Below are 17,969 nucleotides of genomic sequence, written 5' to 3' on the forward strand. Positions count from 1 at the left end.
CATCCACGTGAAATCCACGTTGTATTTTTAAACAATTTAGTGTTAACCGCATGTTAACGCATAATACTTAAGCAAAGCGAATCTTAATCTCTAACAGAAACATCTAAACATTAAATAATGGAATGTATAATTACACTCTACTGAATTACATGACTAAATCCCTCAGTAAGAGGACTCGGGACGAATACAAAAATAATGAACTATGTCTATATTAACTAACATGAACTACGAATTTGAATAAATATTGAAATACTCATGAGTGAGCTTTAAATCCTAAGTTCCTAAATATTTAATATGACTAGAAATAAAACACAGACCCTTATTTTAAATCACAATATCGCTTGGCAATATATCTTAGTCTAAAAACTAGTACTTTACGAGATCACATTAATTTCTACATAGCATTAAGAACAAAGACTTAGTTTCGAAAACTTACTTCAATGCAATTTAATCGATACAATACTGATTTTTTTTATCATAGCATTAATATTTTTCTTAGCATTTCATAATAAGCTCAATGTCCACATAGATTGAAGAAATAATCTTATAGTCAAAGAGTTGTAAATTGAATAATTAGGAATTTGATATAAGATATATAAAATGATCTTTCAAAAGTTAGATTGAAGTATTCATGACATAAAATAGTATGTGCAAAAATAATTTAATAGTAAATATGAGCAAAGTTAACTCTAATATTTAACATTTTTATCACGACACTGCTATGTAAAGTTTAGCGTTTGTCAAAGCCTTAGCTGCTACACGATTGACAATAATGGCAGGTGAATTTGATATTTTTGGTTTTATGGCATTCAAATGTTTTATAATGCGCGGTATGTCCCTTAGACACATAACTGAAAGAATAGAATAAATTCGATCGCTCTGGCGGGTCACGGGTGGCCGAGTTGGTCAAGCGGCCGCCCCGGATTGGCGTGAAATGCCCGCATTTCGAGTTCGAGTTCGAGTCACTTCGAGTACCGCCTTATGATCGTTTTTTTTTCTATTCTTTATAAATTTATATTAATGGCAGCAGGTTATGCATTTTTAAGGTGGTGTGCCTCGTGATCGCATCGACGTAGTACTGCGAAATGGGTGACTTGAAATGTATTAGAGGACCTGCTGCCGCGCTCCAGGGTGCCTGTCATCGTGTAGCCCATGTTGAAGTCGGCTTGTGTCACGTTAGTTGTCAGGTACAGCTGTGAAATCAACGTGCTTATTATATTAACTATGATCCGCGGAGCGTGTATTACTCATGTGCTATATTAGATGTCATCATCTAGCATATCTTTTATAGAGTTTTGAGGATATTTTGTCTGTGTTATTTTGGAAATTTTATGAGATATAAGAAAGATTTTGTGTAAAACGTCGTGTTGGCGACGTTGTTTAAGTATATAATTACGGTACAACCTTTCTTTGTATAAAGTTTTGTTTTATTTAAGAAAATAATGCAATGGCCGAGGGATTATATTTTTGAATGTTAATTTAATGTTGTGAATAATGAGAAAAAATTGCTGTTTTATGGCAAATATACTTTTTCAGACGTGCACAAAAATCATCTAACTTACAAACATAACACACTAATTAACACTAATTTTGTGTAAAATATATGTGCGTAGATACCTTAAAGTCTGCATCTGTGCCTAGGTGTTTGAAAGTGCCCACAATGTACACGGCGTTCACCCCGCTAACAACCATCCTCGCCTGAGTACTGTGTCTGCAAACAAAGAAAATATATTAATTCATATAATAAGAAAGTAAGTTTTTAAACACACACAACCACGTAACAGTACCGTAGCCTAATCCTTAAAATGGACGTGCCACGGTATTATAAAAACTTCGTCCTTCTGTAAATGCATATATTCCTAAGTAGCTTATTATTTGAATTAATTAGGTGAGGTACAAGTTCGTTTAATAGGTAAATACGTAAGTAACCTTGACCGTTGCTCTTGGACAGCATATTCATTTTTAATATATTTTTTACATTATGGCTACTTGTTTAAATTCAGAAAAATGTCATTATTTCAAGAATTCGTATTATAGTGAATAGAGGCAACGAATACCTACGTAACAATATTTTATTGGCGACGTTAGGCGTCTGCTCAAGTAGAAATTTAAAGATAATTAAGTCTCATGTAATATGTAGGTCATACTGAATACGGCTTCTCTTTAAGTATTATTGGAAAAATATTATCGACGATTAATACCTAATAGATAGGTAAGGTACGGTTCTAATATTAACTTTTTACGAGGGACTTAGAAAACATATGCGTTAACGAAATAGATCACGAATGCGAAGTTGCCATGCCAATCACGTAGACCTGTTACCGGCTCATCCAGCACGTAGCAACAGCCCTAACGGACGCCGTAATAGCTGCCCTTAATAGCCCCAAACATCTCGACACTCGCACCACACCACGGGAACAAATTAAAAACCTTTATACCCTCCTTTTGTACTACTTTTCACGTGTAATCGTAGACTCATAACGTTCGCTGTTTCGACGACCGGAATGAGTCCGCTAAATTAGGTACGGAGGTGAGCGTTGTTTTAGACATTCTCCCTACGAGTCTAGAACTTGCAGAGTAAAGAGAAAATGAGCTTAAACTGAAATTGCTTCACAAGGAAAACCTTATGAGTATTTTACATACATTGTGAAGTTGGAGTAAAGATACTGCTCTTTTATTTGCTTCTATAAAGAGTTCCTTATAACATTGTTAGGTACTCCGGCCTGATGAAATTAGTTTTCAAATATCTTATGTCTCTTTATCGTCTCTTTATGTCGAGATATTTTAGCGTTTTCTTAAACAATCTGAAGGTATCGCTTAGACATACACTGTGACTTCCCCTCTTTTTGATCCTCATACAATTAATTGGTTGTGTAAAACTTTCGTTTTGAAACAAAGGAAAGCGATAATTGGTATTCCATTTGACCCGTTTAAGAACTATTGTTATTAAAATCTTAGCGCAAGTAATAGTCAAGGATATAAAGAGATCTCTCGAGTAGTGTTATCATGAAATACGAGTCGTTTAGGCAAAACAGTGGAGCGGGCAGCAATAATCGTTAACGCTAACAGTTCCACTTTATTCCTCCTATCGCCGCTTGGAAATCTTTTCGCCTAACGATACTATTACGGGTCGGGGGAAATTGAAATCACCTCTTATACAAACTGTTACGTGACAAAACCAAATCGCCATATTAATGGCGCTACGCGATTGTAATGAAAATAGTTTTAATGCAATGTAGCGCTTAATGACATAGCCAATAAATATTTATTAATATTGAATATGAGGTATTAAGAGGTTAATTTTCATGTTGTATACTTGAGCTTATACGATTCAGGGAATGGGGGCGGGAGGATTTTCTACACAGTGTCAGCGACTTTGCCTGTCTTTATGGTTCAGAACGCTTCCTTCAAAGTTTCATAAATTGTGTAATTTAACTTTATATCTTTGTGTACCTATGTAAGGAATTATAGTGTACTGTAAATTAGGTATATTTTTAACGCAAGTCATTTGATATGTACAAAATATATATTGAATGCAAAATATGTAGAGCTTTTTTTATAATGAAACTAGCGACCCGCCCCGGCTTCGCACGGGTGCAATGCTGATACTAAATACACTACAGAAAAACTGTGAACGTTGTATACAGGGTGTCCCGTAAGTAGTGGACCAACGGGTTATGGGGAGTAGAGGGACTTATTATCTAATAAAAATACTAAAATTTATTGTTCTAACCCATAAAGTTTTTGATTTATGCTTTATTTTCAAAATTTGATAAAAATATCATCCACGTAAGCTTAATATGAACTTTTACCATTTCTGTTTTTATTTTATTCTTATTTTTTTGTTCAAGGTTGTTAAGAATACATAAGTCTTCCTAATTAAAATGATACTCATGCATAATTAACAACAACAACAAAATTAGACCAAAAAATATGTAAAATTTTACGTTTTAAAAATTTACGGACTGAAGTTTGAACAAAGCTGGTGTAAAAAAAATGTATGGTGACCCTGTGAAACTTTATTTTAAAAACTTCTACATCTCATACAAATTACAAAAAGGTATAATTGTGTGGTATAAAGTATTTAAAAAAATGTTACATTGGCGTACAACATTCAAATTAGAAATTATCAGGTAGTCAACTCATTAAGTTATTCCGAGAATTATTGCCTTTATGGGCGCGCGCTGGAATTCTTTTGTATTGTTTCTGGCCAATCATAGACGATACTTGAACCCACTATTATTTTCTTTGACTTTCAACTATTTCAGTGACTTGCTTAATAGCTCGGAACTACACGCGTGTTTAGCTTGAATCCGTCATTACGATATTATTCTTTGTTGAAGTACGCTTGAATTGGACACTGATTTTGCTTGTGATTTGGATATTGTTCGACTTTAGTTTTTTGAAGGAAATTGCCTAATACATACACTCCACGTGAATATGCAGAAATGTTAAAAAAATTATTGAGTTAAAAAAAATTTGATCCAAGCATCAAGCATCTCTCGACAAAAATTAATTCGTCGTTGATAATCACCTGGTATTAATGCTTGCTCACTCGTACATGATACGGGTGCAAATCACTTCTCTTCAATATGCGATGCACTGTACTTATTGGTACACCAGTGCGTTTAGCAATACGGTGAGTACTAGTTGAAGGATCTTCTTCTACTTCTGTCAATATTAGACGATCATCGACTGATCTAGGTCTTCCTATTCGATTTCCAATTCCAGGAATACGACCTTCGTGGTATGCGTTATTTACTCTGAGAAAAAATCGGTTATCAGGATAGCAATCCCGATTGGGATAACGCTCACGATAAACACGTGCTGCTTGTCGAGCATTTCCATCACTGAGTCCATAAATAAAAAACATTTTTCTGCATATTCACGTGGAGTGTATATTGTATTAGGAATTTTCCTTCAAAAAACCAAAGTCGAACAACATCCAAATCACAAGCAAAATCAGTGTCCAATTCAAGCGCACTTCAACAAAGAATAATATCGTAATGACGGATTCAAGCTAAACACGCGTGTAGTTCCGAGCTATAAGCAAGTCACTGAAATAGTTGAAAGTCAAAGAAAATAATAGTGGGTTCAAGGATCGTCTATGATTGGCCAGAAACAATACAAAAGAATTCCAGCGCGCGCCCATAAAGGCAATAATTCTCGGAATAACTTAATGAGTTGACTACCTGATAATTTCTAATTTGAATGTTGTACGCCAATGTAACATTTTTTTAAATACTTTATACCACACAATTATACCTTTTTGTAATTTGTATGAGATGTAGAAGTTTTTAAAATAAAGTTTCACAGGGTCACCATACATTTTTTTTACACCAGCTTTGTTCAAACTTCAGTCCGTAAATTTTTAAAACGTAAAATTTTACATATTTTTTGGTCTAATTTTGTTGTTGTTGTTAATTATGCATGAGTATCATTTTAATTAGGAAGACTTATGTATTCTTAACAACCTTGAACAAAAAAATAAGAATAAAATAAAAACAGAAATGGTAAAAGTTCATATTAAGCTTACGTGGATGATATTTTTATCAAATTTTGAAAATAAAGCATAAATCAAAAACTTTATGGGTTAGAACAATAAATTTTAGTATTTTTGTTAGATAATAAGTCCCTCTACTCCCCATAACCCGTTGGTCCACTACTTACGGGACACCCTGTATAAAAACATAGCGGCCCGCTCCGACTTCGTATAGATAGCCTGGCGGCCGGCCGGTACCGCCGCAAACGCTACGTCCCGCAATTTTTAAATCTGTAATATCTTCGAAAATATTCACTTAAATCATACGGTGTAAAGGGCCATATAGATCTATATTAAACGAACAATGTATTCAAGGTATTTAATTGGTTAAGGATTAATGCTGTATTGGTTAAAATCGCATCGAAAATTAGCCATTATTTTTCGTAAAAAGTAAATGACAAAAAAATGTTATTGTGGGTTATCCATAAGAGATAGACATATACCATCGCGGACTTTTCTATAGACCTTTTCAATGTGTATAATACTTAGTACATTATTTTGATAAAACTGGTTCAGCCTGCGTTTGCAATGTAAGCGGAAAAAATGTAATTTTTTACGACATCACTTTAGAAACCTCAAAAATAACAGTACTTCTCCACTATTTAATGGATGTTATTATACATATAAACCTTCCTCTTGAATCACTCTATCTATTAAAAAAAACCGCATCAAAATCCGTTGCGTAGTTTCAAAGATTTAAGCGTACAAAGGGACATAGGGACATAAGGACATAGGGACATAGGGACAGGGAAATCGACTTTGTTTTATACTATGTAGTGATATTGCGAAGATAATATTATTAATAATACAGGGTTTTAAGAATGTGAGAGGCTGCCATCTTGAGATTTTTTTCTAAAACTTACACGTATCCTTATACCAATATTTTTAACTGAAATTTTTTCTTGTAATAAAGATTAATAAACGAAAATAAAAGAATGCCTGGTTTTACTGCTAATTTAATGAAATAAAATAAAATAAACGATTTAGCTACTTAAAATACAACTTTGAATTTTTATCTGCCAAGAGTTTGATCCTACGATCTAATGATAACCTAATGCTAAGTGTTCCGGTTCACAGTTCACTCAACTAAATTGTATAACGCTTCTTCATATTATGTAAAAGCTGTACTTTGTAATGATTTACCAACCGACTCATTATTACCAAAAGATATACTTTTACTCTCTCTATTTCTCCATCTAAAGTGCATCCATGCTGCACTAAAAACGCAACAGACAGACATTTACTTTCCAATTTATAATATGAATATGGATTGATAAAATATTCTACAACCTGGCGGCTGGTACCAAATAAATAATATCTCATTCTCGTTAAGCCTTTTGGCGGGAACGCCATTTTTATTTGCGGCACGTTCGCGCCACTTCTCACGTGACGTACAGACTACAGACTATCGACAAGACGAATTTCAAGAATTTAACCTTAGCCTTACGTTACTTTTATATATTTATTACATTTATATAACAGGTAACACAGAAATTGTACAGACCCATATATTATATAATTTCAGATTAACGTCCCTAGCACGTAAAAAAATTTTTTAAGGATAAAGTTGTAGTGTTGTACATCAGATAACATCAGTAATAAATATAATATACTAGCGACCCGCCCCGGCTTCGCACGGGTGCAATGCTGATACAGTGTATTTACACTACAGAAAAACTGTGAACGTTCGAACGGCTTCGCACGGGTATAAAATAGATAGCCGGGCGGCCGGCCGGTATCGCCGCAAACGCTACGTCCCGCCATTTTTAAATCTGTAATATCTTCGAAAATATTCACTTAAATCATATGGTGTAAAGGGCCATATAGATCTAAATTAAATGAACAATGTATTCAACGTATTTAATTGGTTAAGGATTAATGCTTTATTGGTTAAAATCGCTTCGAAAATTAGCCATTATTTGTCGTAAAAAGTAAATGACAAAAAAAAAGTTATTGTGGGTTATCCATAAGAGATAGACATATACCATCGCGGACTTTTCTGTAGACCTTTTCAATGTGTATAATACTTAGTACATTATTTTGATAAAACTCGTAGGGTTCAGCCTGCGTTTGCAATTTAAGCGAAAAAAATGTAATTTTTTACGACATCACATTAGAAACCTCAAAAATAACAGTACTTCTCCGCTATTTAATGGATGTTATTATACATATAAACCTTCCTCTTGAATCACTCTATCTATTAAAAAAAACCGCATCAAAATCCGTTGCGTAGTTTCAAAGATTTAAGCGTACAAAGGGACATAGGGACATAGGGACATAGGGACAGGGAAAGCGACTTTGTTTTATACTATGTAGTGATAGTGATAATTGATACTGGTTCGGCTTCGCTCAAACGATAGCCGGATAAATTTCCACTAGGTGTTATATCCAACCATAATATAATTGTACGATACGCGTCTATACAATTTTTTTAGGACATTACACCACTCAATTTGATCTATTTTAGAATAATTATAAACTTAATTTATAACTTTCTAAACTTAACACACTTGTGTTTCATTTAGTGTGATTGCTTACTTTATTTTGGAGTTATAATAAGTTGAAAGCGAAAGAGATGAAAAATAAATAAGCAAATTAATCATCAAAAAGCATCTAATCTAAATAGACTGTAGTACGTGTGGTAGTACTGTGTAGGTACGTGGTAGATACAAAGGCCTATGTCTAGTTAGAGATAAATATGATGCGTAGGTATATTATCCGTGAATGTTTATCAGTTTTAATTCGTCAGTAACATACAATGTACGATCTCTTTCACCGTTTCAACGGAAGCCTCACCTGAAGTCAAAACCGCGATTAATTACATAAAGCTCGTTAATGTTCAACAAACGTGATAAACTGCTTCCTTCGCTAAAACGAAACATTAAATTTTACTTAAAATTTATTTCCGTACAACCATTTTTTGCGGAAATTAAAAATAATTATGCGTAGATAAAATTAATAGGTACGTTAACGTTTGCTGACAAAAAAATGATTTTTTTTTTACTATGGCGAAATGGAGATTTAAATATGTTTAACCGTTAAGCATAATAAACACATGCTATAATAATTTATTTAATTAAGCGATTAATATCATAAAAATCTTGTTAAATTATACAGAATTATAAGAACCTATTTGATGTTTGAATGAAAAATCAAGATATTCTAAAAATATCAGATTAAAAGGTCGTTTATTACATGTAGGTACAAGGTAGGTATATAATACGGCATTGAAAATGTAAAAACTAAAAACACGAAAAACGTGATGTGAATGAAATAAAATGAACGTTAAAACAACCTTTTCATGACATACTAGTTTACGTAGAATATGAAAAATGCCTTTGAATATGCAATTTACGACCTTGAAATTCTTACTTTGCCCAGAAATTATAAAACTGCTTGATTTTACTTTCTAATGTTTACTTCAGCGCGTGAATTACAATTTAGGTATGTAATTCAAATGTTTTGTAAACTCATAAGTTTGAACTGAGGTTCGTGGTTTCTTACATATTTTGGCTATCCAAAATACAATACATATTTCTTTGTTTTTAATCCTTGCTTGAACTTAATAGCAAAAATAATAAAAATATAATTTAATTTTAATTTTTTACCACAGCAAAGCTAGACGAGCAGTTACAAGTAATAAATAAAATCATGATAACGTTTAAATGTGGCACTTGTTGTCAAGGATCCTTGGAATAGCGATGAGATACAGATATGTACTTAGCATTATATGAAAAATTAAAAAATAATAATAAAAAGCGTAAAGAATATACACCACTAGTTTTTAATCAGTACAAAAACTTTAAGGACATATTAGCGAATACATTATTATCATATGTATGATGTAAGAATTACATAATATCGATAAATAGCAAAGATATAACCATTTGTTTATTTAAGAAAGTCTCACTAAAATCATAGACACATTGCAGAGTTCATTGACTTATTCGTTGATAGTATTACCATGTCTGGTTCACTACATACAAAAGACGATTAATGCCATCCGTCTACCAATAGATGCCGCTAAGTGTATCATTTTAACCAGCAAAAAATAAAATTAGATTTAATTGCAATTTCATTGCTTTTTATAATTTTTTACATACTTTTGTAAATGGAACCTACCTATTTAATTTAATTTTCACTCGATTTTAACTAATTTTACAGAAAAGTTTATATTCAAAACAACGCCATCTCATGAAACTACTATAAACAAGTTATTCTCCTCCGATTTGGCGATGCTAAACGAATACTAGATGGCACTAAGACGTTTTTACGTTACTTTTCACGTTTTTAACACAGACTAATAATAATATCACAGACCACAGACTAATAATAATATACTACGTTTTTAATACATAACCTCATTGCCTTTGCAGTACCTATAAAAAATATTGTAAATGGGTTAAAGCCGTTATTAATTATTACTAACTGCGTTCCTGTAGCGGCTTATATTAGGTAGGTACCTAGTGTATTGATCGTTTTCATACGAAAAATGAATTGTCGGAAAACTTGCGAGATTGTGTGAATATTTGATTGCAAGATCTCATTACAAAATAATATACATAATACAACCTATACTTAAACCGTAGTAAGTATATTATTTCTAGTCACATTTAATTATAAGTATATAAATTATAAATAAATATTAAAGGACAATATTACACAAATCGACCTAGTCCCACAGTAATCTCAATTAAGGCTTATGTTGTGGGTACTAGACGACGATAAATATAATTTAATATTTTATAAATACATATATAGATAACACCCAGACCCAAAAAAAAAATAATCAAGTTCATCACACAAATATTTGCCCTGACCGGGGATCGAACCCGGGACCGTCAGCACAGTAGGCAGTTACTTTACCCCTGCGCTAACCGCGTCGTTAAGAATATCAAGAAATCATCATAATGATAATAAATCGAAACTAAAGTTAAATACCTACCTACGTCATCTTGTTTTATTTTCTAAATAATCCTATCAGATTACCTTTATATGAAGTATGAACCAAAAAGTTTTGAGATTTAAACCGTAGAAAAGGTTTTGAATGATCCTTTGCGTTTTTTTTCTTTATGCGCCTAAAATTAAATATTTCGACATCGATTCCCATAAGAATGAAGTATTTTCCCGTTATAAAAAGTAGCCTATGTTCATCAGGTAGGTATAATTTTTGCTTCGAATGGTGAAATAATTTTTCAAATCAATCCAGTAGTTTCGGATCCTATTCAATACAAACAAACAAACAATCAAATCATTTCTGTTTTGTAGATAAATACGAAAGTTACTCCGTCATAGTAGGACAAAATAGAAAATAGTGGGACCACGAGAAAATAGGTATTCCCGCACGCGTCTGAACCGATTTTGACGGAAATTTCGATATACATACACGGTACATACCTACGTTGAAAAAGGACATCTCAATTTTGTTGCATAAATAGGATTCAAGGTGTAGGAACAGGGATTAAATAAGGCACACGGTTGAAGCCGTAGAATGAAAGTTGGTAATTTATAAGATTAATTTATTGTAAAATAAACTACTTCATTTTACTTAAACATATTCTATTTATCATTCATTGACTTATCATAAACTTTTGAGTCTAGTTAGGTACTAGTACTTACCTATTATGTGAAAATTTTGAAAAAAATGTTTTCTTTAGGAAATTATTAGCATTAATTACCTTGTCTTGTCATTAATTTATTTACCTACTTGGTAATAATCGGTCGAACACTTGTTTAAAGTTTATTTTCCTTGTCTTTTCCAGGTAATCTAAATTATTTAATTTTTGCAGTAGGTAATTAATTCATTTCGGCTTGAACAGACAAGGCCATTAGGTGAAGCGAGATTGCCAAATATGGGTGATCTGTAGATTGCCGTCCTGCTGTCGAGCGTTCGCGGTACGGACGCCGCGCTGTTGCCGCACCGTGCATTTTGTATGAAAACAAACGACCGGCCGTGCGCCGTACGACAAACGCACAGCTTCGGCACTGTAGCGACTAGCGGTCCGATACGAAACGCATAAATTGAAAGAGCCATAAGTGTTGGAACAACATTCCACCACCATTTAACCAGTTTGACAAATATTAATAATTTTCGTTTCCAATACCGGAGACATATTTTAAAATCCTGTTCTAACCCTGCATTTGTATCGAATTACAGTTTACACATAAACTTTAATTAAATATTTATTTTATTTACTGGTTATAATATAACATAACATTATATAGACCGTTATTTTCTGCCTATTTATCATTATAATTATAAACATTGTAAGTATATGTTAACGGAAATGTATGTAATCCGTCATTGTATAAAATTCCCAGGAAATGTATGTAGGTAATTCCTAAAATCACATGGAAATGTGTGAAATAAATTATTTTATAGTACACATTTCCTAGGAAATCCATACATTTCCTAACAGTCGGAAATGTAAAACATCTAAGATATTGGAAGGTACGCGGGACGAGGGGTATGTATGTCGCAATCGGATTGTATAATCCGCCGAATTACAAACGGCCGGCATTTTGTAATATGCCGAAAATTCGTAATCAGAATTTTTTGGTTTGGATAAGGGGGTGGGTTAGGTTAGGTTCGTGTTTTTTAGAACTATACAGAACTGGGAACTTTAAAAAATTCATTTTGTTACTTTTATTAGTAGGTACGATCCTTATAAGTATTTTAGTGTATTCAACCAACTTAAAAAAGTGGGACTATTTTACAACAATTTGAATATGAATTGTATTATTGTATACAATATCGAAGCTTTTTAAGAAATGTATAAAATACTTTTTTAAGAATTATTATCATACATAATATTATGTTACCGGCAATATATTAAACCCGGCATTGTATGCAATTCTTAGTAAATGTAGGTATGTTATTCCGAGAAACAGTCGGAATTATGTATATCATGTTTTAACTGATGTATTTATTTATTAGTATTTATCATATTAATAGAAATATATCTTTCACATAATATACTCATGTTAAATTATCATTATATACAATTCTAGACTGAAACTCCAATAGTCACTTGGGGATGGGGTCACTGAAAATCAGTGGTGGTGAGGTATTAATCACCTTGCCATCATATACTGAGTTGGCTCCATTTGTCAGGTCACTCACTGCCACATTACAGTTCTTAGGAATAAGATTATTTTTATTTAATTATTTTTCTTTTTATTTCTTTTTGTTTTTCCTTCGTTTATAAATGTATCTCGTGTTGTGATCTTGACAATAAATATGTTTTATTTATTTATTTATTTAATGTCCCTTACTGCATGCTTTTCATGCAGTTGTCCGCACAATATGTATTGTGGTCTTTGTCCATACACACTTTCTCCAAAGCCCTGCTTTGGTCTTGTTTGATGTATAAGCTCCTGTATATTAGTAAAAGTTAATCAAATATTTAATTCTTATTTCTTGAAATTTGGTATAGTATTCTTTGTGTGATACAAATCAAAACCAACAGTCAGGTTAGGTAGACTACAATTTACAAAACTGGCAGGGTTGCCATGCAATGGTTGGTGGTTAATGAAACACTTGACTCGACTGTAAGCTTGTATTGAACTGCTTAAACTGTAGAACAACAGGACTATATATTCTAGACGCACACATACAATAGATTACACACTACACTGTAAACTGTAGAATTAATATTAAAGACATAGTTCATTATATATTTTGTAGTCTTTGATTATTTATACAACAGACTAGAAATAAATACTATGTATGCGATTATACCTATTCTCGCCATCCATTTTCGTGTTCCTAAAAATTAAGTACATCTTAGTCAAAGGGCAACTTATTGTGCCCTTGCCCGTAATGCACTCATAATAATTTTAAGTTGAATGTTTGTCATTCTTTATGTACCAAACACAGTCACGGCCACGGCGCTCATTCCATTTTACTGGTATTAAAACAGATGAAATCCTTCATGATCCCATATCCTTCTTAGTAGCAAATGTAGAAATCCATAATCCATAAATCCATTATTGTGTCTACAATGTTTTTGTGGAGAATCGTATTTACATTTGGGATGGATTAATTCTTCTCCTCTCTTGAACAAATTTGTTATTGCGAACGTAAGCAATAAGTCTGTAATAAAACAATCTTATATTGGGTTACATAAACCAATCATTAAAAATCATGTTTGTAAAAATTTATGTTCAGAGAAAATATCAGTTTACCATATAAAACTTATTTTCTGCCTGTAGATTCTACATAACCTCACAGTCCATCAATCATATTTAGCACTTATTTTTAAAATATTAGTCAACAATGAAAAACGAAAACAAACAAAGCTTCTCGTTTTGGTTTTGACAGAATCTCGTAAATAAACTGAACTAAATACCAGTCATAATAAATAATGTAGGTACTCTGTGAGTCAGCTTTGTCTAATTGAAAATCCGAGTAGGTACAAAATCAGTGTTGCCAACTTTTTTTTTCGAACCCACATATTGGAGCCTCGTGGCCCACCAGAAATCCACTAAAGTAATCGGTCTTTAAAACCACCAGAAAAAACACTAAAAAATATCCAGAGACATGTAAATATTGAATGCCCGTTGGCGAATTTTTTGCGAGTTATTTGTAAATAACATCTATTTTGAACTAAGTAATTTTTATTTTTGTTACAATATATGTATTTAAAGATCATCTTCAGAAGAATCTTCTTCTAGAGTTTCAGTATGTGAAGAATAAATTTCTATGAAAGAAATTTTTGTGTGGTTTCGGCATATTTAATGTAAAACCCTTTTAAGGTAAAACCATATTACTTCACAAAATTAATTAAAATACGACAAGCTAGAGGCTACCGCGCGGCCGCGGCATTACCAATACCGACTGATTGTTTATACAGATTGTTTTTGTACACAAATATAGAATGTACAATGTACATATAACCTTTTGAATCGAATCATACTTTAGATCAATAGTTATAAAGTCTATAATCAAAAATATTCAAGCAATAGACAAACAACTTTCGGGGAATTCCCGTATGTTCGTTCTGTTACCAACATGACACAAAATCATACCCTTGTTTCACATAGTTCAAGTCGTTCTTTTTGAGTATTTATGTAAATCTTTCTAGTGGTTGAAACTCGTACCTTACCACTAATTGAACTCATCTAAACCACTAGGAAAATCCACCAGCCACTAAAACCAATATTTGTCCGCTAAATGGGGGAGCTAAACCACCAGATGTAGTGGAAATTCCACTGAGTTGGCAACACTGTACAAAATATTATGTTGACCTCAATGTTGACAGTTGACAGTTGTCAAGTGTGACGCCAAAGACTTGAAAATAAAAGGTACGTGTACATATATTTACATTAGTGCCATCTAGTGGCTCTGGAAGGAAAAGAACATCAAGTCTGTGTTTAACGTGCCATCTAGTGTGTTAAAAGCAAAATACCAAGAGATATAATCGAACATGTAGTACGTTTATTCCCCACTGGCGCTTTAATTGCGTAAATTCATAGTGCATATTTTTTTGTATGGAGTGAACCGTCTGTTGTATACGTAGTATATTATTATTAGTCTGTGGTATTACCTAACCTTGGACAATAAAATGAAACAAGACATGTAGGTAGTTACTAACTTTATTTAGTTTAATTCCTAAATTCAAATCTCCCCTTCATAGGTACTTCATCCAGGCTTAGGACCGGCATAATTACTTTTTACAATAAATTAAATAGGTACGTACGTATGTAATTACAAAACAAACAATATCAAAATAAAATAAGCTATTCTGTATTGAAAGAAAAAACGATTTTGGCGTATTTAAGAAGTTAGAATCAGCTCTATTTACAATACCTAATCTGTATTGAAAGAAAAAACGATTTTGGCGTATTTAAGAAGTTAGAATCAGCTGTTTTTACAATACCTAATTTGTAATGAAAGAAAAAACGATTTTGGCGTATTTAAGAAGTTAGAATCAGCTGGTATTTACAATAATCTTAACTAACCTTACAAGTATTTCAATTGTCCTTTAAAATGTCCACCACCATTGTCAATACACAGACGTGAACGTTTTATTAAGAGAAGTACCTACGTTTTTTTGTCTTTTCACTTCATCCAATATGCGCTGTTTTAATTGTTCGACACTAACCGGCTCACTTTTGTTCACTTAATTTCACTCCACAAAAAGAGGTCCAAGGGTATGAGATCAGGTGAGCGAGGAGCCCAAGCTGCAGGCCTGCCTCGACCGATCCACTGACTTCCAAACTCCGCTGTGAGGAATTCATGAACCGCAGCGTTATTCGACATTCGTACTACGTCGAGGATCCTCTTCAAAATACGCTAGTACATTACACGAAAACATTTTGTGACAACGCCTGCTGGTAAGCATTTACCACAGTTCGTACATTTGGCGATCGAGCGTTCGGGACTCGGGTACTTCTTATCTGTACATACGTACTGCTGCACTCGCATTTTCTCCACTCAAAAAGAACGCACGAAGCATAATCCCGTGATGTGAATTGATATGACATCGTACCGGGAAGAACGTAAACAAACGCGACGAAAAAAAGCAAGTTTTCACTTCCGCTAACAATTTGGCACTATTTGTCGAATCACGAATGTCGCGTTGGAGCGGGGGGCCGTTGGGGTGCGACGCGGGCGCAGGCCGCAGAGGGAAAGGGGGTGGCGGGGTGAGGACTGAGGAATGGCGGAGCTTCGACTTCGACGCGAGTTTGCCGGAATTTATCAATGGATCTGTGCGGCGGAGCCGGCGGACCTACTCGAAATCGTACGCTAGAAAATTACAACACAATACCTAGTGTGGGTCATTGATTAAATTATAGGTTTAACAATTTTTACATATTTATGTGGACAATTTTGGGACATTTCTGTTTGTTAGTGTTTTTAATTATTTCTTACACAAGTATGATTGGTTAAAGATACTTAACACCCTGTAAAATTTTTTGTACTGATTAAAAACTAGTGGTGTATAATAACTCATGAACGTTTAAACGGATCAGGTGGAACCTGTCCCCTTACCAAGATGTCTTAAAGCAGTATTATTTCCAATGTGGAAAAACGACAGCGCTATATCGGTTGTCTAGAGTCATCACTTTCCCACACTGGAAATAATATTGCTATAAGACATAATGGTAATCCTCCTAGGCGTGTATATTAAAGCAATATATAGGTATACTGGGTGTCTACTGTCTAACCTTCTCGTCCCAGCAACTTCCACCACCTTGCACCGGGAGCGGCGCCACCAGCAAGGCTGCAGGGTCCAGTAGGAAGACGAGGCGCTCCTTGCCCAACCCTCTTCAGGGAATAATAGCACCTGTTAATAAAAATTTACGTAAAATAAACTTATATAAAATAGCAAGCACCAAATTAGGTATATAAAAATTAAAAATGTAAGACTTGGATATTTGCGACATTGAATTGGTAGATTATTGATATAGGTAATGGTAAAATTTCGAATGAAAAAGACATGTTCAACACGTAATCTAGATGTAGATGTACTTTTTATTTATTAGGTTAGTAAGATATCCCATGTTATGAGACGATAAAATCAGACTCTTCGTACTAGAAATATAATATATGTAGTTTATTGTTATTATGTTTATCATCTTTTTCCTTATGATATCTATGATTTTGTAGATAATAAGAATAACTGTACGTAATTGAAGGAACGATCATTTCTAACTTCAGATGTTATTATAACAATTGTTTCTAAATTCAGCGAAGAAAGTTATATCTTCAATCGATCTAAAGCGCCTCATCACGAAACATTGAGAGTAAAATTTGCTAAATTAGAAAACTTCGCAAAACTTCCGACGGCGGGTTGAAAAATAGCTTTTTGACTAAAACTAATATTGGCAGAAACAAAACAGCGGAGTTGTAACGAAGTTGTTCCCAGCGCCGGGTTTACAACCGCGGGTGGGCGGAGTAGCGGCCCCGCTTAGCGTCTGACGGTTTGAGCATTTCGACTGGCAACGTCAGCGATAACGTAAACGTGGAAGCATATTGGCTGCTAAGACTCGTACGCTCGATTGGCTCTCGACATTCCGTTCTCATTTTCTTCGCCGCAACTTGAGCAATATATTTTTTCTCTTAAGGAGTTTTCCTGCTTTCGACAATATTGCGGCAGTTTCAAAGAGGCGCTCTTCGGGGATGAAATCGGTTTCACGTCGAGTGAGCACACTAATGATTAGGTTCCGGCTCGGAACGTGCACGGAGACAATACTAGCGACCTGCGCCAGGATGCAGGTATTGTCCCCTCCCTCGACCCTTCGACAACTTGTACATAATGGACTTAAAAGCGTTTCAATGTAGTGAAATTTAAAATGCAACGTGAAACTCATTTTTCAATACCTACTCAATACTGATGCAATACATATTAATTTATAGCGACAGCAATTTGGGTTTTAAAGTTTAAAATGCTTATAATACCATATTAAGAGTGTAGACCGA

At 33.7% G+C, this 17,969-nt stretch overlaps 1 protein-coding gene and 1 long non-coding RNA gene across 2 annotated transcripts in view; both read right to left on the reverse strand.

Moving 5' to 3' along the window:
* Nucleotides 1-1,031: 1,031 nt before the first annotated feature.
* LOC149481045 (uncharacterized) overlaps nt 1,032-17,969 on the reverse strand; it is a 60,185-nt gene continuing 43,247 nt past the window's right edge. The window contains exons 2-4 of the mRNA XM_089706010.1: nt 16,715-16,833; nt 1,618-1,711; nt 1,032-1,193 (exon numbers count right to left, since the gene is read on the reverse strand). Coding sequence (XP_089562136.1) covers nt 1,032-1,193; nt 1,618-1,711; nt 16,715-16,833 — 375 coding nt within the window. The remainder of the gene's footprint in view (nt 1,194-1,617; nt 1,712-16,714; nt 16,834-17,969) is intronic.
* On the reverse strand, nt 13,077-14,779 carry LOC149481046 (uncharacterized). The gene is made up of 2 exons (XR_016316949.1): nt 13,730-14,779; nt 13,077-13,637 (listed from the first exon to the last, which is right to left on the reverse strand). It is a non-coding gene; the product is annotated as an uncharacterized LOC149481046 (long non-coding RNA).

This window comes from Colias philodice, chromosome 17, assembly GCF_061535455.1.
Source record: "Colias philodice isolate Cphi_HAF_F1 chromosome 17, ilColPhil1 Martin Lab GWU primary, whole genome shotgun sequence".
Taxonomy (NCBI): Eukaryota; Metazoa; Arthropoda; class Insecta; order Lepidoptera; family Pieridae; genus Colias; species Colias philodice.